Source organism: Leuresthes tenuis, unplaced genomic scaffold, assembly GCF_036924035.1.
Source record: "Leuresthes tenuis unplaced genomic scaffold, fLeuTen1.0.hap1 SCAF_20, whole genome shotgun sequence".
Lineage (NCBI taxonomy): Eukaryota > Metazoa > Chordata > Actinopteri > Atheriniformes > Atherinopsidae > Leuresthes > Leuresthes tenuis.
In genome coordinates, this window is record NW_027325374.1 from 16,239,370 (window position 1) to 16,266,626 (window position 27,257).

The window sequence follows — 27,257 nt, forward strand, 5'->3', positions numbered from 1 at the left end:
AATAATACATTCAAAGACGCGGTGGCAGCCAACGCTGAGAAACTGGTCTTACCTTTTCTGCTGAATTTTAAATAATCACAATAAAGTGAAAAATAGAATCTGAAAATGATGATGAATACAACATATTGCAATAGATGAAGGCAGATGTTATGAGGCTATACAGAATCACAGATTATATGTGATCTTAGGCTGCTGAGATACATGGCCGACATACTCATTTGTTGATATGAATTACTTTTTCATTATAACATCTTTTTGTTTTATGCGAGTGATCTTAGAGCTGAACACTCATCCTTTGTGTGCGATTCTTGTCAAATCTACCATAGCTGACAAAATCACCTAAGTGAAGCGAAGAAAAGTGAATAACAACAGTCCTTAAAAAGATAAATAAAAAAGGTGAATAAACATCAAATGCAGAAGTCACTTTGTTTTATTGAGAAAAAAAAAGAGACTACACTGGTCAACACAATGACAAGCAACTCTGAAGAAAGCCTGTGGCAATAATTATGTCAGCACGATCAGTAAGTCTTCAGTGGATCAATAGGCTGCTTGATTAATCCGGTCCTTACTCATACAATTACATTCATTGCAGCAAACACAAAGCAAAAAGTCAAATAATGAGCCAAACATTATTCTGATACAGCAACGCACACTTAATTCTGCCGTTGTGTATTGTGCACACGTTACATATAACAGTGAAACTACGAGGAGTGAAATAATATCCTTCATCAAAAGGTCATTTTACCCATTTAAACTACATACCAGCAGTGAAATCTAAAACAGGGTGGGATACATGGCTCAGACTGAGCACAGTGGATGTTTTATTCAAAGGGAAACCTAAACAGAGCCTTATTCTGTATACATATGCTTTTAAATACTCCATACAAACTTCCTGAATATAAATATCCTTATCTTTTAAAACTGCACTCAAAAAGGCAGGCCCCTTTCCAAACAAGTCACACTTCCTTCATCCTCACCACCTGTTTATAGCAATGTCTCTAATAAGACAAATATGATTAGAATAAAAATAAAAATATTTTTTTTGGTCTTTATTGGCAAGTCAGGAAGGCAGCCTGGGTTCTGGTCTGTTTCATCAGTATCGTCTTATTATCATGTCTACCTGCATCTATTTAGTCCATATAAAAACATGAGCATGGTACGAGCATAATTTTCTCTGACAAGTTCTCAAAGGAACAGCTCACTCCAAAGGCTGGATGCAGGTCCTCTGCAGTTGACAATACACACACAGAAAGAAAAGTATTGTCGAAATGGGCTGAAATTTAGATCAGAGGCCAATTCTTGCTTTGGATTTTATTCCTAATGTATCTGTGCTTTTGGAAAAAAAATCGGAGCCTTTTTTCAAAATATGACCCGTCAACATATCTATTCTGTAATTCCATTCATATACACGGAAGATTTTACTGTTAGTGAGCAGATCTCAGATGACTACTCCCTTATGCATGCAAGGAATTCACAGGAAATGATGCAAACATGTTATCCAGTGCTTTTTCCCCCTCTGCTATATACATAGTATATCACACGTTGGCTTTTATTGCATGACTGCAAAATGCATTAGATCATTACATGGATGAGATAAAACAAAGCCCAAACTGTCATTTTGGAGTGAGTTACTTAAAACACAAAATCAAACTGATCCAATCACCATATACTTTCTTTGTCCTTAAAAGCTTTTCCCAATTCTTTCTTCTCCGTTTGTGGATTGTGCAGTGTTTCCCAATTTTGGCTAATGTCAAATACACACTGGCCGCAGCACACACTCAGGAAGAAACAGTGGATCCCTGTAACATTTCAGAGTGGTACTGACAGAGACTAACATGCAGGCTGGTGAAATGTCAGGTTGGGGGTTTTTCGGAGTGTCGCACAGGTTCCATGATGTATGATTCCCCTTGAAGGCAAAACAGTGGTGAAAAATACTCCTCGCTCTGTGTTAGATGATTGGCGCTGATCTGTCATTTGTGACAGTTGGCCTCAGCTTGACTGTGGCAAATGGATTCCCTCCTCTGCAGGAAGGACAAAAGGAGAAATTTACACACACCGATATAACAACCAACTGGATATCCACCAAACTTTGATTGTTCTTAGAAATCTTTGAAACTTTGAGTTTATGTTGCTCACCCGAGAAAAGGGACCTTCCCAGTCCCATTCACTAAACACATCTGTCAAAGATAGAAAACAGACGTGAGGATTCAGAGGACAAGAAGAAATAACACAAATCTTTCAACTCCCGTCAACACAAATACTCGTTCCTGTAGATAAGTCAAAGTTGCCAGACTAGTTGGCGAAGATTTCTCATCGACAGCTGCCCTTCCACCCCTCCCTCCTTTCCAATCCCTGCAGCTGAGCTATGACACGTAGTTTTTTCAAAAAACTCGAACCGCAGAGTCAGGAATCTAGAAGATCTCGAAAAGCTGGCAACGGCCACGTACTCATCTCTGACATTCACCCGAGGAGATGATAATCTTACTGCAAAGTGAACATGGGACAATCATGGGGAAGAACCTTTATTAAACACCTGATCATTGCACCTAGAGGTATGTTAAAGCCATATCAAATGATAAAACACAGCACAGCTGTGAAGATAGTTTTGGAGCACTAGATCTTCTTATTTGCATATCAGAAGAAATCTTGATAAACGACAGTTGTTGTTGTTTTTTTAGTTTATGTACATGTTGTTTTCATTTTAGATCAGATCAGATCTACTTAAACCAAAATACACTCAATTTACTCTGCAAGTATGCCTGATAAAGGATAAAAAGCTGATAAAGAATGGCTACAGTATCTTCAGATGATCTGATAATGTCATTCAGCTGTATGTGTTTACCAGAAAACAAGCATTACTCTACTCTTCCACTAGAGAGCAGACAACACACAGATACACATACAGTTACCAAACATTGCAGGTGCATTCAACCAACTTGTGACTGTTGCCTGTACAATGTAAGCATCGTAGTGGTGTCACAGTTCTGATACCTTTTCTGAATTTACAAGCAATCTTCCTGATATGAGAGTACAGTGACCTGCTGAAAGCTTCAGTCAGGTGAGCAGTTTTGAGATTTATCAAGATTAGTTGATAAGTGGCTCAACAAAAACTTTAAACACACAACTAAACCAAGTCCAGAGCCTGGCTGTCATGCAACATTTCCAAATGCTTAGAGCATAATCGGCTGGCTCAAGCAACCGATCTTTGCTAAGCTGAGTATCACTCCGATGGATGAAATCTAACACAACCTTGGCAGAAAGTATTTGGTAAAAAATGATCATTTTAGATTAGATTACCAGATTTAAGATGTGGGCTGCTCTTAGTTGTGTTGATCCTTTAGTTCTCTGGCATACAAGAGACAGATCTGCTTTGTGTTCACATAATGAAGGTAGTCAAATGCAGCTGTTGTCATTGTTTTTAACCTGTGCTTCTTTGCTATTTATGGTCTTTGGTGTTTTGTTCTTTTCTTGTTTTGTTATGAAATCAGTTATTGTCAGCCCTTCCTGGTTCTAGCTAATTTTCCATCAATCAGCATTTGATCATTGTGTGGTGTTATCTCCAGAGGATATGCACGATTTTTGGAGGACTGCATGTCTGTGCGTCTGTGTTGAAAACCTCAAAGAAAGGTATTTAACAGCCCCTTAGAGTGAAGGATTTAGATTTGAATGCTACCGAAGAGGCTGAACTCTGGGAACTAAAGTCCCCAGAGCAATGGCAACAGAGTTCACCTTTGCACCACAGTCACAACAACAAACAGAGAGCAAAGTCAGCCTTCTGTATTTTCCTGGAGAAATGGTCTAGGAAATCAAACCACTCATTATCACAGTTTAATCCAAGTTGGATTACTTTCTCGAAAAAAGAGTGTAAAACTGTGAGAGTATTGGGATGGGAGGTGCATCTGGAGGGTAAATCCCCCACTGAAGTTTCCTGGAGAAAACCTGAGGCAGCAGATACAGAGGACAGTGCGGACAGTACAGTACAGGCTGAGTAGTAAGGAAGGTGATGATAGAGAAAAAGTGTGCCTGGGCTTGTCTGCTGGCTGGACTGATAATTCATCAGATGACACTGCTTAACGATAAAGAGAATTTGTGTCTGTACCCTCTTGTCCTTTATGCCTCCCTCTGCAACTCTGCTTATACTCCATTCTTTCCATTTTTGGAACTAAATCTGCCATTGGGGAAATTTTTAAAAAACGCTGAAAAACGTAGGCCTGAAAACTCTCTGTTGCTGTTTGTCTTGATATTGTAATTTGTGTCTGGGTCAGTAACAACTGCAGGTGCTTCTGTGGAATCCAATGATAATATTTTTAAGGCTCACACATCCATCAGGGAAATAATCCCTTAGAAAAATGATACAGGAACTGAGGAGTGTTCCTGGGTGAGCTGTATTTCAAGGGTGTGGAAGGGTGACTATGCATCTAAGAGCTGTTGATAAGAAATAATTAGTCAGACTTAAAGTTCAACCTGTGTGATGAGATTTTGTGGCGTGCCGCATGTAACAACTGAGCTCATGCACACATTTCATCACAATACATGGGACCTTTCCTAGTTTAGAACATGTGATGGCGATCCTCACAGGCAGCCAGACAGCATGTCTTCCCAGCATAGCTCCAGTCCTGTGCTATTGCTCACAACTGCAACCAGGGCGGAAGCGCCTCGCCTTGGAACATATCCAGAGGTGACTCTATAAAGTTAGCTTTGATAGAAGAAACTTAACTCCTCAGATGATAGTAAATCAGACATTTGTCTAGAAATAGAGAGCTTGTCCAACCCGTCCAGATCGAGGAATATATCAGCCAAATGGAGAGATGCTGTAAAACCAGAGCTTCATTAGTCTGCCCCAGAAATAAAAATAACCCATTGCCAGTCTCACTGACATTTGTAACAGAGCAGCGAATGCAAACACACACTTACGGCAGAACATTCATGAACAGTAAGCGACATGACTCAATTGAAATGTTTACTAAAGGATTTGTACGTTTTTTTGGGAAATGTCTAAGACGGCTGTTAGTTCAGTGGTAAGATATATCTTTAGCTGACTAAGCCCTAAATGCTCGAAGGCTAAATGTCAGGGCTCAGCTGAGGAGGTCATGCGTGCGTTATGTGGCCACAGTTAGCTCTGTATCTGTGATAACAACAGGACAAAGAGGAACGCTGCACATATTTTCAGACAGCTAATGATCAAAACAATTTAGAACACAGCTGAACTGTATGAATATAGACAAAACATGTATCATGGAGGAGAGGCTAACAAGGGCTTAATATCATGACTTGTGTTTTTTGTGTCAACCAGCACCTCTTACTTTGGTTTATAACCAAATATTGGCAAAATAAATCAATTCCCCATCACCATCAGCTTCACTTTGTGCTGGTGCTTATTGATAAATGCCTGTAGCATACACTGATCATCAGGTATACATCACTTACTAAACAAAATGTTTTTTTTCCAAAATGTTGAGTTAACTACATTCACATGTGATGCACAATAATAGAGCTTGTAACAGTAATTTGTACAATTTGAGCTCGTCAGTATATGTCACAGGCCCAAACCCTCAGCCTCAAGCTTGCTTTTACTTAGCTTTCTTCATCCTGATTGTTTTCACTAAGGCACACATTTGCAAATATTGGTTAGAAATTTAGGTCAAATATTGACCACTATACTTAAAATTCCTGTGAATGAAAAAAGACGCCTTAAAGCCATTTCCAACAGTCAGATACCTGATTGTTCAGGTTGCTAAAAATCTGTAGTTATTTTTTTTCCTTCAAAAAGAAAAAAAAAGACACATGGTTCAACCCATCTTAAGCCAAACCCTCAATACTGACCGTGTTCTGTGAAGAAGGTGTTAACGGTACGACTGGACTAGAGGGGACGTCGTCGCTGTAGTCCGGCGGTGGCAGCAATACAGGCTCCTGCTCTTCCTGCTCCGGCAGACTGCCCACACTCCGTCTCCGCACTGGGGTGCTCAGATTGCTGCTGAGACACATGACATGGAGCCTCGGCTATCAAACACTGGTTGAGTAACAACTCCATAGATTCAGCCTCTGATGTGATGTCATGTTTTCTTACCTATTTGACATCGCTGATTCAGAGTAAGGCCTGCAGTAGGATGAGGGAAACCAGCCCCGTCTGATCATAGAAGCACACACCACAACATCAGACACGGCAGGCAACAATTACACATAAGAGGTTCTATCATCTTTTTTGTTGTCCACAGAAAAATTACTAATTCTTGTTACTGTGGGACTAACAACTCTTTCTAGGGTCCATTTTGAATATGTAAAAAGTGCACAGATTGATCGGTAAACCATGAAAAATAGAAACAAAGTAAATATTCCAATAATTCCATTGCCTAAAGTAATTCATCTCTCCATCTTTAATAGATGATATACATCAATATGTCAGGTGAGTCCTTTGAGAATAATAATAAAAAGTCGAAAGTCTATTCTACTAATAAGGCAATAGTCTTTTCTGAGCTTTTGAGACAGCAAGTGATTTGTCTTTTAGTATTTGTGAACTATAACGGTTGAAAAATCACTGCTGCTCACAAAACACTTAAATGAGATGCACAAATCAGAAACAACAGATATGAAAGAGACATTTTGTTTAGAAAATATCTCTAGGCCACATACAGAGAAAAAATATGGGTTATGAGAGCAGTGCATTGGATTTGGTGCTTGGGAGCAGAATGTATTGTGATTTATCCAAACATGTCTTCTTCTTGAAAAACCTCCACTCACTACTGCGATACAAAGAGCCACTTAATGACACTCACAGAGAGCAATCAAGGCTTTTGTTCATTTCTGTCAACGTAGGAATGACACTAGGAGCATGATGCATTAAGAGTCCTAACTGATCTAGCAAGGAGCTGAAGATGATTAATTACACAACCTGAAGGTTACCTTAGGGATCTATGCTGCTGAAGCCACATGTGAAAATACAAAGAGCTTTCAGTAAACATTTTCAAAACTGTGTAAATATGACCCACAAAGACTTTTTTTCCTTGTAAAGGAGAATATTTAGCAGGGAAGAATCAGAATTAGTGCATATTAGTTTCTCTTCATATTCATTTCAGTGAGTGAAAAACAAAGCACCAGATGTCCCTTATTTGCATGCATGCACCTGGATTTCCTGCATAAGTGTGTGTGGTGTTGCTGAGACGGAGCGATCAAGCTTTACGACTGTTGTGTTGAACATACCTGGCATACTCCGTGTTTCTGAGCATGATGCATTAGTGCAGTGGAACATAAAATAAAAAGGTAGAAACTAGTCCAGCCACTTGAGTTATGCGAACAACGCCTGTCAGTTAATACAACTGCATACTTATTGGAATGAAAGTTTTTTTCCATATGGTGGGTGTGTAAACCTTTGTGCTCTTGAGAAATGTTTGGAATTAACACGAACTCTAATTTATTACCTATAGAAATGTGGTTTTCTCATCATCTAAGATGCAACTAAAACTAAACACAATCTGCAAACAAACAATATCACTTTTAATGTCTTTTTGGACACACTGATTAAGAACTCAATTTAACAGGAAAAGCCTTCACGTATTTCCTGTAGCTGCTTATGAGACAATGATGAGGAGGAATTTGTGGTCATTTTCAGTGGCAAACTATTAATTTTCCTGGAATGTCTTACCTAAGCAGCCCTGCCAAGGTCACATCACAGCATCTCAGGGCTAGCCTGAGCCTAACCTAGAACATTCTGCTGCTGAATTATTTTAGTGTTTTTGGTCATTGTCTTGTTGTTTAACATAACTTGTCCTGAGCTTCAGGTAACACATTGCAGCACTTACATACTCCTGTAAAATATCACGAAACTGGTTTGAAATGATTGTTTCTTCAGCGTTTGCTGGAGGGAGCACCATGGTTTGACGCATCATGAGTTCACAGAAGAAAGCCTGCGTGTCTGTGTGCGTCGGCGTCTTTCTTCCCACAACAAAACAGATTCTGAGGCATCTCTTTCAAATTTCGAAAGAAAATATCTTCAGGTCCACTTATTTTTCCAAGCCAGGACTGTGAGTGATTACACTTTGTATGAATGAATAAAAACATATACACTCATAAAGACGAAGAGAGACACAACTGTGCTGAGGTCAAAATTATGCACTTATTATGTGATGCATGGATTTAACTATTTTAACAAATTTTGCATGTTTGAATACATAACCTCTCCTGTAAGCCTTAAAAAACACTTATTTAGAAAAAAAGACAGACTAGGTTAACAAAACTAAATAGCAAACACTTACTGCTGCGTCTTCTCTAGCTCTCCGTACAGCCAACCGTCTTTCTCCTCTTGGATGAGCAGAGTGATGATGTCACCGTCATCAAAGCTGAGGAGTGTGTCGTTGTTGCCCGCAGTGTGGGGAAAGATGGTCGTGACCCTGGACTTCCTGCCCACGTTGAGACCAGATGACTGGGATGTGGATCTGGACAAACTCCCCTCTCCAAGACTGCCCTGATCTGGGGACAGATGAGGTTCACAAAACAGAGATCATGTGATGATGTCAGTTACCTGTCAAGACTTAAAAATGGAGATATAAGTTGGCATTTTAAGAAACAAGTATATGTATTTTTCTTTTTGAACTATTAACGTGAAATCAAACACAGTAACTTTGGCAACGATGCTGCCACTGTCAAAAAGATGTCTGTGTTACTCTGTCAGTTTTGCTGAGGCCCCAATGAGTTTTAGGGAGCCTAAAACTCATTCATGTATTTAAAAAAAAGCCACCAGTACCTGAGTTGCGATCTGAGAAGGTCAGCGGAAACTTGGGCTCAGGGTTAAACATATTGGCCAGCGGACTGATCTGAGCCTTTAGCGGTGGTGCTGGAGGAGGCACCGAAGACCTCACGTTGTTCTGAGGACAGGGGGCATGGGTCAGCAGGTGCACAAGCATGACAACATGAGCTGTCAAAATCTTAATGTTATCAAGCAATTTGGATGAATAACATAATATGACAGAATGAGGTCTTTATTGGTGCAATAATTTGAAACAGTAAATTAAACTTCCTCCTAGCAATAGTGGACTTTGACACATGGTGACAACAACAGCACCATGCTGGCTTCCTGTGGCTGGAAGCCAGCTAAAGACGGCCTACAACTTTATAAGGGCCTCTGGTACAACAGATTTCAGGATTATACAGTAGTCATATAAAGTACAAGTGTCAACAAGGCAATATAAAACATGTTTTTTTTCAGTAGGTATGTATTATTCAGTTTCCATCATCCGTTGATCTTTTCCATAGATCTTTTCCATAGATCTTTTCCATCCATAGAGTCAAAAAATAAACCATCCTGAAGTCTTTCCCTTTCACACACAAGTCATTTTGATGCCACTTCTTCTCTTCAGTTAATCCAAATCTAATCAAACAAACTCACCCTGTTGCGGTGTTCAACCAGCGGTGATTGTTCCGGAGTGGTGGCCAGGCCATCTATCATGGACGCCACCGTGTCCGGCACTTTGGTGATGTCGCTGCATTTTTCCTGCCAGGTGGGCAGCTTTGCAGACAGAATCTCTTTGGCCTGAAAAACACCAGAGCGTTATGAGAGCCTGGTGTGAAAACAGCACACACGAGAAGGTTGTGGCTGTGCTTTCTCTGGCCTTGCTTACTTTCTCGTGGAAGTTGCTAAATTGGTAAGAGAACATGCAGTGTTTGTCTGCCAGGAAACAGAAGCGTCTCTTTTCTTCAAATAAGGCCTCTCTGCAGCCGTCGGCGATGAACTTTTGCATGTCCATCTGGCGGGATGAGATGGTCTCCAAATACTACAGACAGAGGTGAGAGGACAGCAAAAATGCCAAATATTACTTAATGAATTGTTAACAATACCAGTAACATGAGTGATGGATTGTACTGCAATGCATTTAGAATAGTTTCAACAAGTATATGCCAACAGCACCAAAATAAACATGGTCGTGACTGCACTAGTCAGAGCGAGGTGATTTAAACTGTGTTCCATCAGGCTTATTTAAAAGTACAAAAAAAGCTGTTATCATTATCATTATCATTTACTTGCTCCTTTCAATACTCTTCATGTCCAATGACGCTAAGCTGCTATCAGCCTCCATAAAAAAAAAGAAAAAAAAAAGATCTTTGACTTTACTGGGTACTTCCGGAAACGCGAGGCATTTTATTTCTCGTGACTGCATTTTCCGCTGAGGGATTGTGCTTCTTTCCCATGCTGACTAACCTGAGAGAGGCGAAAACAGGCTCTTGAAGGCTCCCTCTGAGTAAAAGCATACTCAGTGGGGCACAACCTAATATCTACCTATGTGCTCAGACCAAATTCACAAATCAAGGCACTGATGAGCTTCGTAATCAGAGTCGCTACACTTCGTAGATTTGTTTGGGTTTCCTGCTGCTCCTGGATCAATCTTTGCTCAGTGGGAGACCAAATCAGATCGCAGAAAGATGCATCTTAGCCACTGAGAAGACTGCATTCTGCAGCTGAGCAAGTGAACCTGGCATAAGGAGTCCAAAATCTTTTAAAATTGCTTCTAAATCTTCCCTTTATTAATTTTTTTTCTCTGTGTCCACCCTGTGATCTCTCCCATTTTCCCCAGGTTGTCATGGTGATGGAAAAGCAGCCTGTCTCTAGGGGCTCCGTAAAAGCCCCTTTCCAACTGGCTGGTCTCATTTTCTCAGACGCTGAATCAAGGCTCTTAATTTTCCATGTTCACCACAAACAATTGCTCAGACTCTCAGTGAGAGGTGGAAGACGAGACAGACCGTGTTTATTACTGGCAGCTTACTCATGCATACTGGTGATTATTAGAAAACAGGCATCTTGTAGTCCATTGGTGTCATTTTGATCAGATAATGAAAAAGTCCGGTGTGAGGGAGGAGGGGCCCACAGTTTCAGGTCAGCTATAGAAACAGGATTAGACTATCAAACTCCACCCAGATAGGACTACTTATTGTGCAGGTGTTATTCAGAAGGTGCCATTCAGCTCCAAAGATAAATAGAAGGTTAACACTTTACACACACATGGGATTCTTAGAAGTCTAAACACCAACATCCCTTTCAGAAACTGTGACACTTTTCGACAGTTCAATTAAAGGATTTGTATAATTCTCTATAAACAAGCGAGGCTTACACACCATTCATCAAGAGAGCGAGGCTGTGAAAACAGTCAATAAATTAAAAGACAGGAGTCATTACTCAGGCTTTGCAGTCCCTCCTTCATCTCACCAAGCTGATTTACAAAGCAAATCTCTGTTTCAAATGTTTAGACTGCTTGTCAGGAGAGGCCAGCACGATGTAAACAGCAAATAATGTGTGAGATTTGCCAACATTTACTTTAACCAATATATACCGAGGGCCACTGAACAGCCTGAAACAACCCCACTCATGCATGGCAATGTAAGCGCACAAGTGCGACTTCAAAGTTATGTTTGTGTACCTTTGCTCTCTAAGCAGTGACACAGCTATGTTTACGATGCGATTTCTGAGATTAGTTCCTGTGAGGGGCACACTGCTACTCACCCACAGCTGCTTGTAAATAGCTGTTATGCTTGCCCCATGTCTTGTGGATAATTGCCAGAAAGCGGACGGTGTTGCAGCAAAGAACATTCAATTCCCACATCAGCTCAGTGGATGAATTCTTCTGTCTGCTTTGTCTTTCCTTTATCAGTTTGCAGCTTAGTTTTCAGTCACAGAAAACACCTTTCTAATCCACCATAGTACACAAATCACCACATTTAAAGCAGCATTTTCGCTGTGTCTAAGGGCTAAATGTATAACAAGACTTGAAACAAGCTCTGTAGGGTCACTGTGTGACGTCTATTCTCAAAATGCAGGATGTTTTTTTGTTTTTTTTAAAAAGTTTTTTTAAAGAGAAACTTAGTTGGTTCTCTAAAGGTACACCGCAGATAAAACCTTTCTAACCACTGATGAGTTTAAATAAAATATCATATTTGCATAATTTGAGCATTATACAAAGGCAAATAGAAAAAAAAGTCACCTACATAATTCCTGTTTGCAAAGTCCAAATGCATCTACCAGTGACAGCATAGCTTAAATCAGAACTAACCCCCAATTCTTCCCCAACCCAATCCATAATGAATAGCACAGGATACAGGGATTTTTGCTTTAACGTGAGTTACCTTTGCAAAGTTCATTTCAAAACCAATAGCTAATAATACTGACACAAGTACGTGATCTGATGCAGGAATGCTTCTTGATTTTGAGCAAAACTATTAGTTGAAAGGCACTGTGTTTCTCAATTTTGCTCTTAGAGACTCCCTGTGGTAACTGTTTGGGATTTTATCAGAGGGAAGAGAGTTTCCAGGACCAGGATTCAGCAAAACAGGAAGTAGGTGTTCCTTTAAAGCATCCCAGGACGCATTCACCTTTACACTGCTAAAAGGTGTGATCTTTTTCAAACTACACCTTCAAATGTTGTCTGAGCAATCAGACCTCAATACATCCTCAATATGTGCCCTGGGTCCAATCACACTTGTACTTAAACCTGTGTTGTGATCAGTTCATCCATGACTAAAGGTAAAACCATTCAGAAACTGAGACGAAAACCCCAAAACAAATGTCCCCACTCGCATATCACAGTCCTGTCTTGCCATCTTGGAGTACTTAATAATGAATATGTAGCAAATTTTCTTTTTTATAAAATCTGTTCTAAAAGAATTCAACCTGATCTGACTTTCTTTAAATGGAAAACTTTCTTACTGCTCTTACCTACTTTTTCTATAGCCAATAAAACCTGGAACTCATCAGATCAGAAACAGTGTACTTGAATACACGCTTATGTTTGTACAAATTTAGACGGATTCTTTCAGATAAATGTCAAGTCAGCATGTTTGTATGGCTCAAGAATAAAAACGTATGCTGCTAGACATCTGATCAAAGCTAGACCTTTCAAATGCATATGTTAATTCAACCGAAAATGAACAAAATCCTCACAAGAGCTTCTCAAAACTGGACAAACACACCCAGATAATGCAGCTGAGGATCGAATCACACTGCATGTATATGTTCATCTTGACTCAAATGGGCCTGTGCACTGTTCCACGTTCTTGCATCTCCTTGTCAAACAGTAAAGTCTGGGTGTCTGAACATCGATACGGCTGATTTCCCAACAAAGCAGCTCTCAGTCACGTATTTTCTGTTTCTTTTGTCAGAGAGCTAAACGTGTCAGAAATGGTCACTGAAAATCAGCCCATTAAGACTATGTGCCAGCTCGCGTTCAATCAAAGCAAGCTGTTGATCTGCTACAATTAAATCCTGATTTTTTTTGTATCCTCAGCGTCATCTGACTAAATCTTTATTTAAGCAGCTTAAAGACAACGTCTGTGCAGTGAATTTCAGATGTGCTTTCATGTACAATGATTTCACACACAGAGAGTTTCATCATTTTCTCTCATAGTCCACACTGCTGTAGCAACAGGCATACTTCAGTCAGTAACCCTATTCTGCTCCTGAGCATGTATACCATTACAAGGACAGTGGTCCCAATTACTGGCCAAGTGGAGCTGGAACTAACCCAATTCAACTGTGCATGACACCAAGCAGAGTCCCACTATAAAAAATGGCTATCTGCTAACAGCTTAAACTTACCCTCCACATGTTCTTTTATGAACTGGTGCATGAATATCATTAGAGCTCTCCTATCTTCACCCCATCACACAAATTGTACACTTGCTATATACTCTTCCCAAGTATTAGAGCATATACATTTAACAGCATCGTGCTTTGGAAACCCATCCAAAATATTTTTGCTGGTAAGGAATGGCACAGCAGCCGGTTTGGTTTCAAATCTCACCTCATTCTCTTTGATGTCATACTTGGATGAGTGTTTTGCCTGGCTTTTCCTTCTGAGCTTCTTCAAATCTGTCTGAGAGCGCTCCAGGACGTCCTGTTTCACTTTGTGCTCTGACTGATAGCGCTTGAAGGTGGCCTACAGACAGACATTTGGCAAGAGATGCGTGAGACAAAGAAGACTGCTGTTTTTAATGACAAATAAAGTTCCTCAGATATGAAGATGCTGAAATATTGTCAATGTCTGAAACCATGGACGGTGACACTTACGTTCATGTACTTAACATCCATCTCTGTCTTCTTCTCCAGCTCTATTATAACATCTCTGTGAAATCTCTTGAACTGCAGGGAGAAAATGTTCACGTTACATTCATTGCAACACACGCAATCTCACATGTATTTTTCTTCAAGCACAATGTAAAGTTCAGTCACATAAGAGAGTGGAGTGACCCTGTAGAATATATGGTAATGGATTTGTGATTGGATGACACTAACACCTCAGGGCTTTCTTATCAGCTTGTTAGAGTTAAAGATTTACAAGTTTCAGCTCTTTCAAAGACTGATTGGGATTTAACAATCAGACTGATGTGAAATGCTTTTCATGAATACAGCATGTTTATGATATTGAGCTTCTCTTACTCGAAGATTCTTACATGAGACTGTTTGTTGCGTTTGAGATGTTGCCATTTTCTAAACGGCGACACTTGAATTCAACTTAGAAGTCGTCACTTCAAGTGACTTCAAGTTTTTGAAGTAAGGTATTTAACCATGCTGCAGGGCAGGGCCTGGAATGATAATGGGGCTTTTCTCCTCCTGTAAACTTTCTTTCACCACTTGTTACAATGACGTCAACCTAAAATTAAAGGGATGAGCTTGAAAGGTTGCAGAGGTAACATGTAGACGTTGTAGAGGTGACAGTGTTACGAATGGCCACTCTCTATGTGTTTTGTAAAGACAAATTGAGCATTCATGGCCACAAATACAAATGTGTTGTTCACTCCAAGAAGGTCGATCATCAAGCTTGTGCTGTATCTCAGATCCAGTCAGCATTGCAGTTAGGGTTACAGCTATGACATAGAGTATCTTTTTACTCTTTAAAGCTACTTACATTCTCTTCCAGTTCATTTTGGACCTTCCGATGGGCTTCGGAAATCTCCATTAGAACAACACCTACAAGATACCAGGAACAACCTTTTAGTATTTTGGGAAAAAAATATGGATTGAATGTGTTTTATCATGTCATCATGCTGATAAACATGTTTTTTTTATTATTATTGTTGAGAGAGCCTGATAGCTGATAGCCATATAGCTGTTTCTCCCTGTTTCCAGTCTTTAAACCTGGCTGAGCTGCTGGTTGTAGCTTCATATTTATGACAATGGAAGCTAAACAACTATAAAAGCATTAGAAAACCAGGGGTTTTTTTTCACCAAGGGTAAAAACATTTTCGTGAAAGGGACCCATCAACAATTAGCACTTTCGAAAAAAAACCCGTTCAATCAAGCTTTGCATACACTTTTGCAGCCCATATTTTCCAGATGACTTATCTCCTTTAAATATTTGAACAGCTGTCAATAAGTAATCTCTATGAAATGTTCAGGTATTGTGCAGTCGGATACAGAACAGTCTCCATTCACAGACAGGCTACAGCATAGACAGAGCAGCATATGACATGAAACAATGGAAGTGAGTCAATACTGTAAACACAAGTGGACAGTCATAGCTAAGCAGATTATAGTGCAATCACTATCACAATGGGGCAAAATCTAGACTCATGGTTTACTATAGGACACAATGTTCTGGTGAAACCTGAAAGCTTTTCTTTTTAATTCTAAACATCATATCTATGTCACACGTGACAGTGTCAGTGTTTATGGAAAAGGGCAAAAGTTACAGAGCCGCATGGTTTCACCCCCATAAAGGTAAAAAAAAAAAAAAAAGCACAGATGTCATTTTTACTTTGTAAAATTTGGTGAGTTGGCCTTGCCTGCACAAACCCATCTAAGCATTTATGCACACTCGACCCAAAACCTGACATTCCTCCGCACACGCCTTCATCTAGAGCAAACAAATGTAATGAACCACTGATACAAGGCTGTAATTCTGTGATGCAGCAGGCAGCACCCAGCTATAACAACATTGCCCTCTGAAGGTCACCAGAACGTACTGGTAAAGGCTGCCTTTGTGTTTGAATGTGGGGGTGGCACCGGACCTAGAGCTGTTTGTACAGCCTCGACAACAGGCTGACCGGGGTGGAAGGGGAAAGCTGAGAAAGGCTGGGTGGGGGGTTCAAAGAGGCCATTGTACACCTGCAGGTTTCACCTTTGGGGCATACAAGGTGTGAAAATCGAACCCGAGGGAGGGTAAAGGCTACAGAAACTCATCACAAGATGCACGAATCTGTGACCAACTGAAAGGTGTATCGGAGTTGAGAAAGACACAGTTGAATGTTGCTTCTGATTTTTCTCACACAAACTAAGTTTTTTTTTCAAAAGATTTTGCACTACCGTTCAAGTTCAACACCAGTAAAAGGAAGCTATTTATCCTCTGTGTTTTATCTCTAATCTCTGCCTTTTGTGCCCCCCCCCCCTCTCACCGTTTGCAGATTTTAAGCACCATGACTATCACGTCTCCCTTCAGCGATTTCAGATCTGCGATATGCTTTTAACACAGGTTGACACAAGTTTGACAAAAGACCATTGTGGAAAACTACACCATTCGTGATTCACATATGTGGCTAGTGATTCAGTATTATGACTACTCCTTCAGACTCTATGCTACCCATCCCAAATTTACACTGCACTTTATGTTACAAAAGCTGCACAAACCAACTAGATAACAATAACTCTGACCTTTCATCAAAACACCTGTGTAAATGTAAAGCTCAGAGGATATGAAGACCCAAGTGTGATGTCTCTTCCTGTCCCCTCCTCACTTCAGGGGGATGGCAGCCCTGTTATGTGGCGTAATACAAATACAGTTGAACTGAATATGGTTATTGTCGGGCACTGCTCAAAGAAAAGGTTGTAAATAAAAGACAAAAATACATTTCTTTTAGTGGTGTAACATTAAAGTTGGGGATTCAAAACTAGTCCTGTAAAGATCATTTGTTTCCATGTTCTTTGTTGTCTTAAATGCATCTTTTACAAGACTTTTATAAGACTTTTATAAGACAAAGAGTGTGCCTTTTACATTTTCAACAGATGATGTGTTTTATGAGGCAGAAACACCTTGTGCCAACAAAAGTCCCACCTGTTTGGTGTTAGATTAGGAAAGTTTCCCTTCCATTCTACCCCTTTGTGTGCCACCCCTTTTCTTTCAACTAATCTTGAACTTGACCATAGTTATCATCTGGTAACACAATTACCTCATTGGGATGCATTGTTGATTACTCATCACGCAGGCCTGCAGTGTCTGTGATAAAACATGGCCACTTCCTACATGAGTCAGGATAAAATAGAATCTCAGTTGTACTCATCCCTCGGGGAAATAACTGTTTGGCTGTTTCCACAGATGAGCTACTCCCTTCATGTTATCATAATGATGCCACTGTCATCAATGCTAAATCTACTGCTGTGATAGCACTTGACTTGGTGACTGTCACTAACCTCCCTTTGGACTTTCTTACGGGAGATATTGCTCAAAAAAGATTAAGAGCTTAATTGCATCTATGTCATCGATTATGAGGAGAAAAAAAAATCTTGTCTGAAATATCAGTGCCACTGTTAAAACTTAAATTCTTTACTCCAAGGACTTAAGGTACTAGCTGTAAAAAAAACAAAGAAACATTTGAGAATCATTGCATAGATTACGATATGAATGGAAGCTGTTAATAAGCAGAGCTTGAGCTGAGATCACCTGACACAACAGATGGCTGGTTTAACAGATCCATCTGGAAAGTCCTCCTTTAAAAACAGTCTGGAAAGGGTGTGAATCTTACAATAAATATTCCACTTAGAAAGTGATTGGATAAAGCATATATCCACTGAACTTACTACCTTTAACCAATCAAATGAACCATGTAGAGCTATATTGAACCTGTCAGTGAATAGGTGCGACCATTGTAAAGAAGCCATCAGTATAGAAGGCTTAATGGTCCAAACGTTTGTATTTTAGCCTCAAATAGGATAGCTTGGAGCCTGCCAAGAAGGATTCTTTGACTGTGATCGTGTGAATCTCACATGAATCTCATATTGACAAAGAAATGTGGTAACTTTGCAAACTGCATTTGCTGATGAAGATCTTGTAACCTGATCCAAAGAACAACTAATAAATGGACACTGAGGTGAAATTGTTCAGTCAACAACCACCACCTGAACTGAAACACAGACTGTAAAGTTAACATTTTCAATATATTCAGAGTTTTGCATTCAATGGGGGTATTCGGATGGCTGCAATTTACAGTTTGTACCGCTATGAATCACTAGATCCTACACACTGGACTGTTAATGGAGATATGCCATATTTAGAAAGTTCATCAGGGGAGATCTGATCCATTTAGCTTATTCTTTCTTGCCTTTAGGACTTTTCTGCATTCCTGTTACTTCCTTCTTTCCCACACTGTCAAACCTTCCACTTTCTGGTCCAATGGTCTTCCTGCCTCCTTTCTCACCCAGACAATCGGTCCCTTTTTCGTCCTTTTTAAATCTCATTTCTTTCTATCGTTCTCCTTCAAGACCCTGCATTGCGCATTCCACCTCGTCCCCAACTCAATCTTCTCCAGCTGCCGAAGATGACGTCAACAGATGCCCACCACCAGTGTCTAGACTCTGGGCCTTTCTCACCATCTATTATGTCACGTTCTGCCTTGATGCAGCATCGAGTCTGAACACCAAACTTTATTCCACTTTTTTTGTACAGCAAACTTTTCCTGATTATTGTGCACTAATTCATTTAAGTCAGTCTTTCATTTGATCTCTCCTTGTTAAAATGCTCCAAGCCCTTTTGCTTACACTCTGTAGTCATAACTAGCAATTACAAATGCCAATCTTGACAACTGGTCATCAGTTTATTCCACTAATGATGATCAAAAGTGACCTTTTCTGGCAGGTGCAATGTAATGTTCTTTAGTTTCTTTGAGCATGTAGTCTTTCAGCATATCAACTGTGTTTGGTACAAACAGATGGCTGTGACAGTGGCCTTATGACAGAGCGATGGCCTGCTATCATAAACAGCACATAACATAATATAATGTCCAAACAAGCTGCAGTCCTGAGCATCACTTAAATCTCACCATATATAATGCAGGATGGGTTTGAGGTCTTTAGAGGAGAGGTTTTGATAAGCTGGTTGCCATCTTGTAAGAAAATTGGTCTTTTTGCAGGCAGTGATTTCCAATAAAATACTGCTTGAAATTTGTAGTAGCTGCTAACAGACTTCAGGTGCTGAGAAAACAGAGGCAGCAATTCATGTTCAAATGTCACGCTTTACTGAGTAGTAAGTGTCTGTAGAGATCTTCCTGAGGATTCCCTCAGTGTACTGGATCAGAACGAAGGTCTCAAGTCAAGGATCATAAGAAGGAGTGGAATGTGATGGAAGCAGTCACAACTGACTAAACATTACATTGACTTGAAGACAGCATCCTCCCTGCTGTATTTGACATATTTGCAATGGTTTCTTCCTTGACGGCCTGTGTCTGTTTGTCTGACTGATATTTATGTAGTTGAAACTGCTGTTTCTAGTCACATTTCATTCATGCAATTGTCCTCAGCAAATATGGCTTCTCACTGTATATAATAAGGAGTAAAGCTGATTCCATTTCAGGATCAGAACATTGTTGCTTTTTGGATCATTTTTGCCACTTTTTAACCACTTTCGTGTCTGTACGTTTGGTTAGCTTCAAAAAATATAATGCTCAGAAAAAAAAACAGGGAAGCATTGTGCTGATATTCAATGTACTTGGCGGAGTAAAAAGTAAGCATTTCAAGTTTCTGCAAAGCCCATATTTGAACAATTTTAACATTTCTTCACCTCTGAAATAGGACATTATTTGGTTTCAGTGCCCTGCAGCAATATTTGACATTGACAGAAAAAGCAAAGGCAACGTGCATAAAACCCACAGCATATTGTACATTAGGTAGGCTTGAAAATATCTGATTAAGCTTGGGTCATGCTCTAGTTAAATGCAACAGTAAACTCAGGATATGTTCCTTACAATTTTTAGCAAGGATTAGCAGGAATATAAAATGCCATAATCTTAATGTGACAACTGTGACTTTAGAGATATGGCTCTTTGTCTGTCAGGAGAGACAGTTTACCCATCATAAATATGCTGATGGAATAGGGAATACTGTGTATTCCAGTCCAGTTCTGTCAGATAGCTGTAATCCAGTTATTTGAAATTACATCTAGCCTCATCAATCAGAACATAAATCCGTCATCAGAAACTAAACTGTTCCTCTCAAGAGTCAAAATTAGTTACAAAAGCTATCAGTGGGAAACACTCAGCAGTCTTTCTATTCTCCTGAGAGTAAAAAATCACTCTGACATTACTGACTTTTTTTTTTTTTTTTAGTTGACAGTGTACTTAAATTTTTCAGACAACAATTTCAGCTGAGGCTTAACAAACAGTGCAGAGAAAAGGTGGAAGGGGTGCGGTTCGTGCTATTCATTCCCTACTAACATTTTCAGGCCTTCAATAACTGCTGCACTGCAAAGTGGAAGAGCAACTCCCTGAGGAGTTTACAAATTCTACATACACAAGGTCACAAGGTTTTCCTTTTGTGAAAAAAAATAATGAAACATTTATCTGTGGCCTCTTCAAAAGTAAAGCCATAAAGTTAGCAAACCATCCGCAAATGGGAAAGCTGCACATGTCTTTGTTACGCTAGCATACATTAGTCGCCGTGAGGTAAGTGAGACTCAGTTTTTCACAATTTGTTCCAATAATCAAAACTAAACTAAACTAATTCTCCTCTCTCAGTTGAACAAAATACATTTTCAGATCAGCTGACGGTGGAAACGTGCATTGGTGATCACACAGGAAGGAGGTTTGGGACATGGGAGAAGGGAGATGGTCCTAATCATATTTTATCTACATTAACCATCTGATAAAGTAAATGACCTGTGAATAATAGCACTGCTTTTTCTGAAGTTGATAAAAGGGATTAAGGAGCAAACCAAACTCAACACACCTTATGTGAAATAGCTCATCTGTGTGTAGTACTTAGCTTTCCTTAAGGCAGCTGAAAAAAAGTATTTTCCTCATACTGGTATACTTTCATCTCAACCATGGTAACAATCGTAAACAAAAAGGATCTGAGTCTAAGTAAATGCCTCAGGTAGCTTTCTGCAAGTAGACTACCTGCCAACTTTTGTGACGCAAGTGCTTTTGCACCACACCAGTCGTGGAGAGAGAGAAAGAAAAACAATCTGTCACTTTAGAGAAAAAGCTTTACAGCTGTCTGCAGCAGAAAACTGCACAGTAATGCTTCTGGTCTGTCATTTCTCACAGTTGGAGAAATTTAGATTTATGGAAACTATTAAACTGTACACCTTAGATAAATATTCTACTATCAGAGATGGTTAAACTGTCACTTGAGGCCATGATTAACCATCACAAATTGAGTCAAAGACTTTTCTGTTTTCACAGAGATCGGACAGGCAGACAGATGATCAGGGGTGGATCAGTGGGAAGACAGACTCTTCTGTCTATCTGTTTGTTCAGCATGTTAGCTAGTTTGTACGCAGCACTGGGTGAGAGAATTCACACTGTCTTGTCGTCTGTTCTGGGCGGGCAAGGAATAACTACAGAGCCTTGAGTTCAAGACTTCACATGCCACTTGATATTGTGACAGGTGCTCAAGACTGGTGTTAAATAATGTTTCCAAATGAGAAAAAGATTCACACATGCAGATACATTAGCACATACAGAAGAGAGCACAGGGTCTAGTCTAAAAGACATACATGCACTGGGGTCACGAACGTCAATTATCTACTGTGGGAATGTAATGTCTTTCGATTTTAAGCAACAGCTTCCTTCACTGTCTTGGCTGTAGGGGTGACAAGATCCACCCAGTGTGCAGGCGACAACGGAGATTTGCACTTAAGCCTCTATTGCAACTTTTCTGCTGAAGTCGGACTTGTCTAGTTTTAATAAGCCAAATTTGATGCGCATTGAATGTTTGGAGACAAAACTGCTGCCGATGACATCCAACATGCTTGGAAAAACACATATACTTTAATGAAGCGATGAAATGCTGCTATTGTTCACTGATGGGTGCGGCTAAACAAACTTGATCGAGGTTTCACAACAGCCCAGTACGGAATGTCTCTCATCACACTCAAAGTTTTAATGCCAGACAGATACTGAGAGTCAAATTTCTATGTGAAAATAAAGAGTTATTTTTTGCTTGTTTCAACCACATTGCAGCTAAATTGATCTCCTAACAATTATGGTGTTGAGCATAACTTTATGTATGAAGAGGTTTTCTTCAATGTAATCAAATGTACCCATATTGTTCTGTGATATTTTGCTATGTGCTTTTAGCATTATGAGACTTCAGACACTGCACTGATCAGTCATGCTGTCCTGGTGCTTTGTTGCCTTCCTCATGAATTTGTTTAGAGCTTAACAGAACGTGACAGACAACACATAAACTCTGTCATGTAATGTAGGCTTTGTAAAAATGTCTTTGTCTGACATTTTGTGAAATTTTCAGATAAAATATAATGGCATTATTTTCCCATTTGTACTGGCCTGCTCTGCTTTTCTGCCTGTTTACGTATGCCTCAGCTTACAAGAGTCCAATTTGTAAAACCCATACATTAGGAGTGATGCAGCAGGATCCAGAAAGCAGCATGATGAACGGTAATAGTGCATAATTATGACCCCTAAAAACAGTAGGCCTGCTCTGAATTTGAGCTCAGATAGAATAATTGGAGATGACTCATGACGAGTCAAACACACTCAGAGGCAGCTTCTGAGAAGAGACAGAGGAAGCACTTCAATCAGAGTTAGCATAATGATAATTAAATTCTTACTGCTACTGTGCCTTGAGGGCTTAATTATTGTTTTTTTCCCCCAGATGTCTGCCTAATTGATTTGCTTTTGGGAGGTAAAATGTGTCACCATGTTGATGTTGGATGAAAGCAGCACTTTGACTGTGCCCAGCTTCCATTATCACTGGATATTTTTGTGAAAGAAAGCAGCTAATTTCAGTAAAACTGCTAATTAAATTTTTTTTTTGAGCGAGATGCTGAAACTGCAAACGCAAAGCAGCTCTGTCATTAAGCATACCCTCTTTTATCATCTATTTTACTCTAGATAGGACATTAATTTACTGAACTAACTGTATTTAAGAAGACTCAGAACCAGTAATTAGGACTGAAACCTGGGGGGCCACTGCCTGCTGACCATTAGAAGGACTGCAGGTTTAAGGTTCCTCCTCACTGGCATCACTTTTCAGACAAAAAGGCTACATCCATCTTTTATATACACTGCTGTGACCATAAGGAAAGAGAAAAAGGCAAATTCCCATTATATCAAATGACTCATTCATGCATATTTAAGCATAAGTGGAAGTTAGAGGTTACTGTTTCTTTTAAAACTCTACCCTCTCACAGCATTGGCATTTTGGCATAGATATCAGCAAGACCCCCCTTGAGATTTTGTTCACCGCAGGTAAACTGAAACTGGATTTGCATGAATCTCACCGAGCTCTCTGGAGACTGGAGACACAATAGCACTTTCTCCAATCTTTGACACCGCATCAAAGTAGGCTTTTCCAGCAAGAGTCATTGCTGGGGAGCAAAAGAAAGAGACAAACATCCATGAGTTTAAGAAGACTCCCGGGATAATTTGCATTTCGGATTAAGCATGTGATGTAGTAATACTGTAATGCCAAGTATGTGAGCCACTTTTAGCATTGAGGTAGTGCAAAGATATGTAGCATCCACTTTTAACTAGGGTGAAGGTGAAAACTGTTTACCTGTGACTGATTTTTCATAGCTCTTCCCGAGGTTGACTAGGTTCCTCAAACCTGGGTTTAACTGTTCCATCACATTCTGGAACAAAGAGAGCAGAGATGTGCAGTTGGAGAAGAGTGCAAGAAAAACAACTGTAAAATCCCCCCAGTTGCTTCCCTCTTTTGCTTACGAATAAACATGTAATTCTATCTAAGAACAGCCAGACCTTGCCATGCATAATCAAACTCAAGGCTATTTTAGTTAACGTGGAAGGAGACAACATGAAAGCGAGTGTAAGTGTTTGCACTGTTGCTCTATAAATATAACCACGAGAACAATAAAAACGTTCAATCTTTAACTTGACCTCTCACGTATGCTGTGCAACTCCCTAAAAAGAGCGAAGTCCCACACAAAGTCGGAGCTATTTGCAGCATGTACCATACCACTCCCCAGCCACCTCCTTCTCACTTTATTGAAAAGTCTCAACAATCCAGCGCTGCCCCCCCACCATCCCCTTCCATTCCCCTGGCGCACTCTCAATAGAACAATGAAGGGGGCAGGTATGGCTTTGCATAGAGGGAAGAGAAAAAAGAAAAATAGAGGGGAGAGAAACAGGTTCCTTGAATTCTGTTTCTCTTCCTCCCAGCTTAAACTGACAGACTGCAACCTACAGGTGTGACTCTGAGACGCTCACGTTGTATCTCTACCCCTGAGAGGACATTCCACTGGAAGAGGAGAGAAAGTTGAACTAGAACCCTACCATCCATCCAGTAAAATAAGCTTCTAACCATTATCAGTCACTTTACATCCATGTTTTGAATAATGTGACACTCTCACAGACATGACAAGCACGGGCACACAGCTTATCGCATATGAGAGGCAGAAGTGTAAAATTGATTAGATTAATTCCCGTGACGAAGCGAAGATTGCACTAATGATCAAACGACTGATTCGATCACTTTAAGTGCGTTGATTAACAAGAGCGGGTTGACTGACAGGCCGGGACAACTTGCCTTTCCCTCATCCCATCACAGACACAACCGAGGGATTTTAACAACATTTATGCATCATAAAAAAACAGGGTGTTGCCTTGATGTTGGTTCTGATTTCATACCTCTCTGAACAGTCAGCCGTCCTTGTTAAGCATATGTTACATAGTCAAAGCAAACTGTGGGATCCTGTGTTCAGAAGAGACCAAAATTTCGAAAAAAAAATCCGACAATTTACCATCAAATTAAAAGCACACGCGAGGCAACTTTTATCTCCAGAGATTGTCACAGCTGATTCCTAAACAACTTAACTGCAAATAATTATATCCCCTTCTCACGCTTAATTTTCTTCCTAATGACGTCACAAATATCAGTTATTATTTCTTTACTTTCCAGATGTATGACTCACCTTGTATGTACTTTCAGTGAGCCTGCTCACACCATCGGGAGTCCGAGACATGATGGCAGGTTGTTTCTCAAAACCAGATATTTGAGGGAGAAAAAAATAAAAAATATGTATCAAAAGGATATCTGGAAATCCAGATTTTCTTCACAATCCAAATAATAAATCCAAAAGTCGGTTCTGCTCCCTGTCTGCACCTCGACCCTGTGCATGTGGGCGGAGAGACGCTCAGATGCAGTGTGCGGTGAACTCGCTCACTGGGACGCTTCCCAGACTGGGGAGGGAGCGCGCGGGTGAGGGGAGGGCGCTGTGTGACGTAACGAAAGGTGTGACACAAAGTAAAGTTATCAACAGAACTCCATGAAATGCTCGTGAGACGGCGACTTCTATGAAAAGAAACAAACAAAAAAAAAAAACCCGACAGATTTCGGCTGGACGCGTTTTCACTGCAGGCTTCTCTCCGGCGTTCAGTTAAAAGTACTCCGACCGTCCAAGAGGTGGCGCTACAACACCACAATTTGCGCAGTTACGTATGCAGTGGAGAAACTTGCATCTAAAAATATAGTTACAAATGAAAGGGATGCATTAATGTTTCGCATGAGATAGGCAAGGATTGTTTGCAAGTAAATGTTAGAAAATTTATTTTAGAATTACTTAACTTATAACAGCCTATAAGACCCCACATATGCTATGCATTGTATAAAAAAGTCCGTCAAACACTATCGTAGAGGGCATTGCAAGGGATTACATCTAAAGGAGACTATAGATTAGATTATGCAGTAATGACACTGCCACTGATAAGGCTTTTCAATGTAAAATGCATCTGTAAACCTCACCCAGCATGTTGTTGTAATGTTCATTTAATTTGACCGGTTCTAAGCGTCACACAGTGTACAGAAAAATGGTGCTGATGTTGTTGATGCTGACTTCAATAATCCTTTTTCTGTTTAATAATGATGATTCATTGATAATGGAGTTTGCATTCTTTTGTTATAATGTGGCCTCGATGTATCTGGGCTTTGATTATAAAGAGACGCAACAAAAACTTGCTGATGAATACCCACCAGGGTATTCCAGGGTATTGTTCCAGTATATGCCTTACAGCATCTTTTTTAAAGCATTTTGATATGGCCAGTTGTAAATCCTGGACATAGTAGATGTATTTTTTCATCATAAATGAAATGAAAAAGAAATGTATTCCTGGTCTGCGTGCATGGTGAAGAAAAGCTTTAAGTGAGCACACTTTGCTGCTTTAACACTGCCTAAAAGACTAAAGTAAAAGATAAAGCTAAAGTAAAATGTCACATTTTTCAATTAAGACAGATAATTTTTGTAACTGTCCAAGCTGTAAAATATTTTTGTCCATGGCCTGATGGGGGCAGTCTAGCCTAGCAGCTGGTATGATATATGAAGAGTGAGCTAAAGTTCCATCCCGGCATTTTCTACCCCTGCTTCATGAGGAGCTGTGGCCTGTGGTGCAGCCTGAGCAGGACGCCAGTCCATCACACAGACAAAATGAGACTAACAAGCATGCATACTCACACGCATATCTATTTTAGATTTGAACTCACAAATGAACCTGATATTTCTGTTTAGAAATAGCATTTAATTAACTTTCTATTTATCATTGATATGGAAGGGAGTCGGATTACAACGGCAAAACCTACAGTGCCGTGGGGAGAGCATTCAAACTCAACACAGAGCAACTGGCCCAAGTTGAGGCAGGAACAGTGAGGCAACAGGACTAAAATCTATACCACTATGCTGCCTCGGGCCAGGTTCACTCTCTCACTGTAAAAGTAGAATAATTCATGATCCTGTTGTGTACATTTCACATGTCAGCATAACCTGCACCATGCAGAGATATTTATGCAGCCATGGCTGGATTAACTAGGTTGGGGCACTCGGAAAAATAAGAAATATAAGAATTGATCCCTACTGATTTCTATTGCATATACATGCATAGCCCCCATGAATTAAGATGAACAGAATATATTTTTTTCAAATTTACATTTGAGTAGTTAATAGTTGCTCACTCAAGGACATACTGAGCAACCACAAGACACCAAGTTTAATTCTAGCAAAAGAGTCATAGTGTGGCTTAGCAATACACATTTGCAAATACATTTTGGCACCCTCACGGATGATATACTTTGTTTTTAACATGTCCTTCCCATTTTTGGCATT

At 39.9% G+C, this 27,257-nt stretch overlaps 1 protein-coding gene across 1 annotated transcript; it reads right to left on the minus strand.

Annotated features, from left to right (window-relative positions):
- Positions 1 to 412: 412 nt before the first annotated feature.
- On the minus strand, positions 413 to 25,328 carry baiap2l1a (BAR/IMD domain containing adaptor protein 2 like 1a). The gene is made up of 15 exons (XM_072373266.1): positions 25,077 to 25,328; positions 23,702 to 23,777; positions 23,427 to 23,513; positions 14,883 to 14,944; positions 14,045 to 14,116; positions 13,779 to 13,913; positions 9,612 to 9,764; positions 9,380 to 9,523; positions 8,738 to 8,858; positions 8,250 to 8,463; positions 6,068 to 6,127; positions 5,824 to 5,974; positions 3,848 to 3,850; positions 2,137 to 2,177; positions 413 to 2,021 (listed from the first exon to the last, which is right to left on the minus strand). The coding sequence occupies exons 1-15, from the start codon at positions 25,125 to 25,127 to the stop codon at positions 1,949 to 1,951; spliced, it is 1,443 nt and encodes a 480-aa protein (XP_072229367.1). The 5' UTR covers positions 25,128 to 25,328; the 3' UTR covers positions 413 to 1,948.
- Positions 25,329 to 27,257: the final 1,929 nt, after the last annotated feature.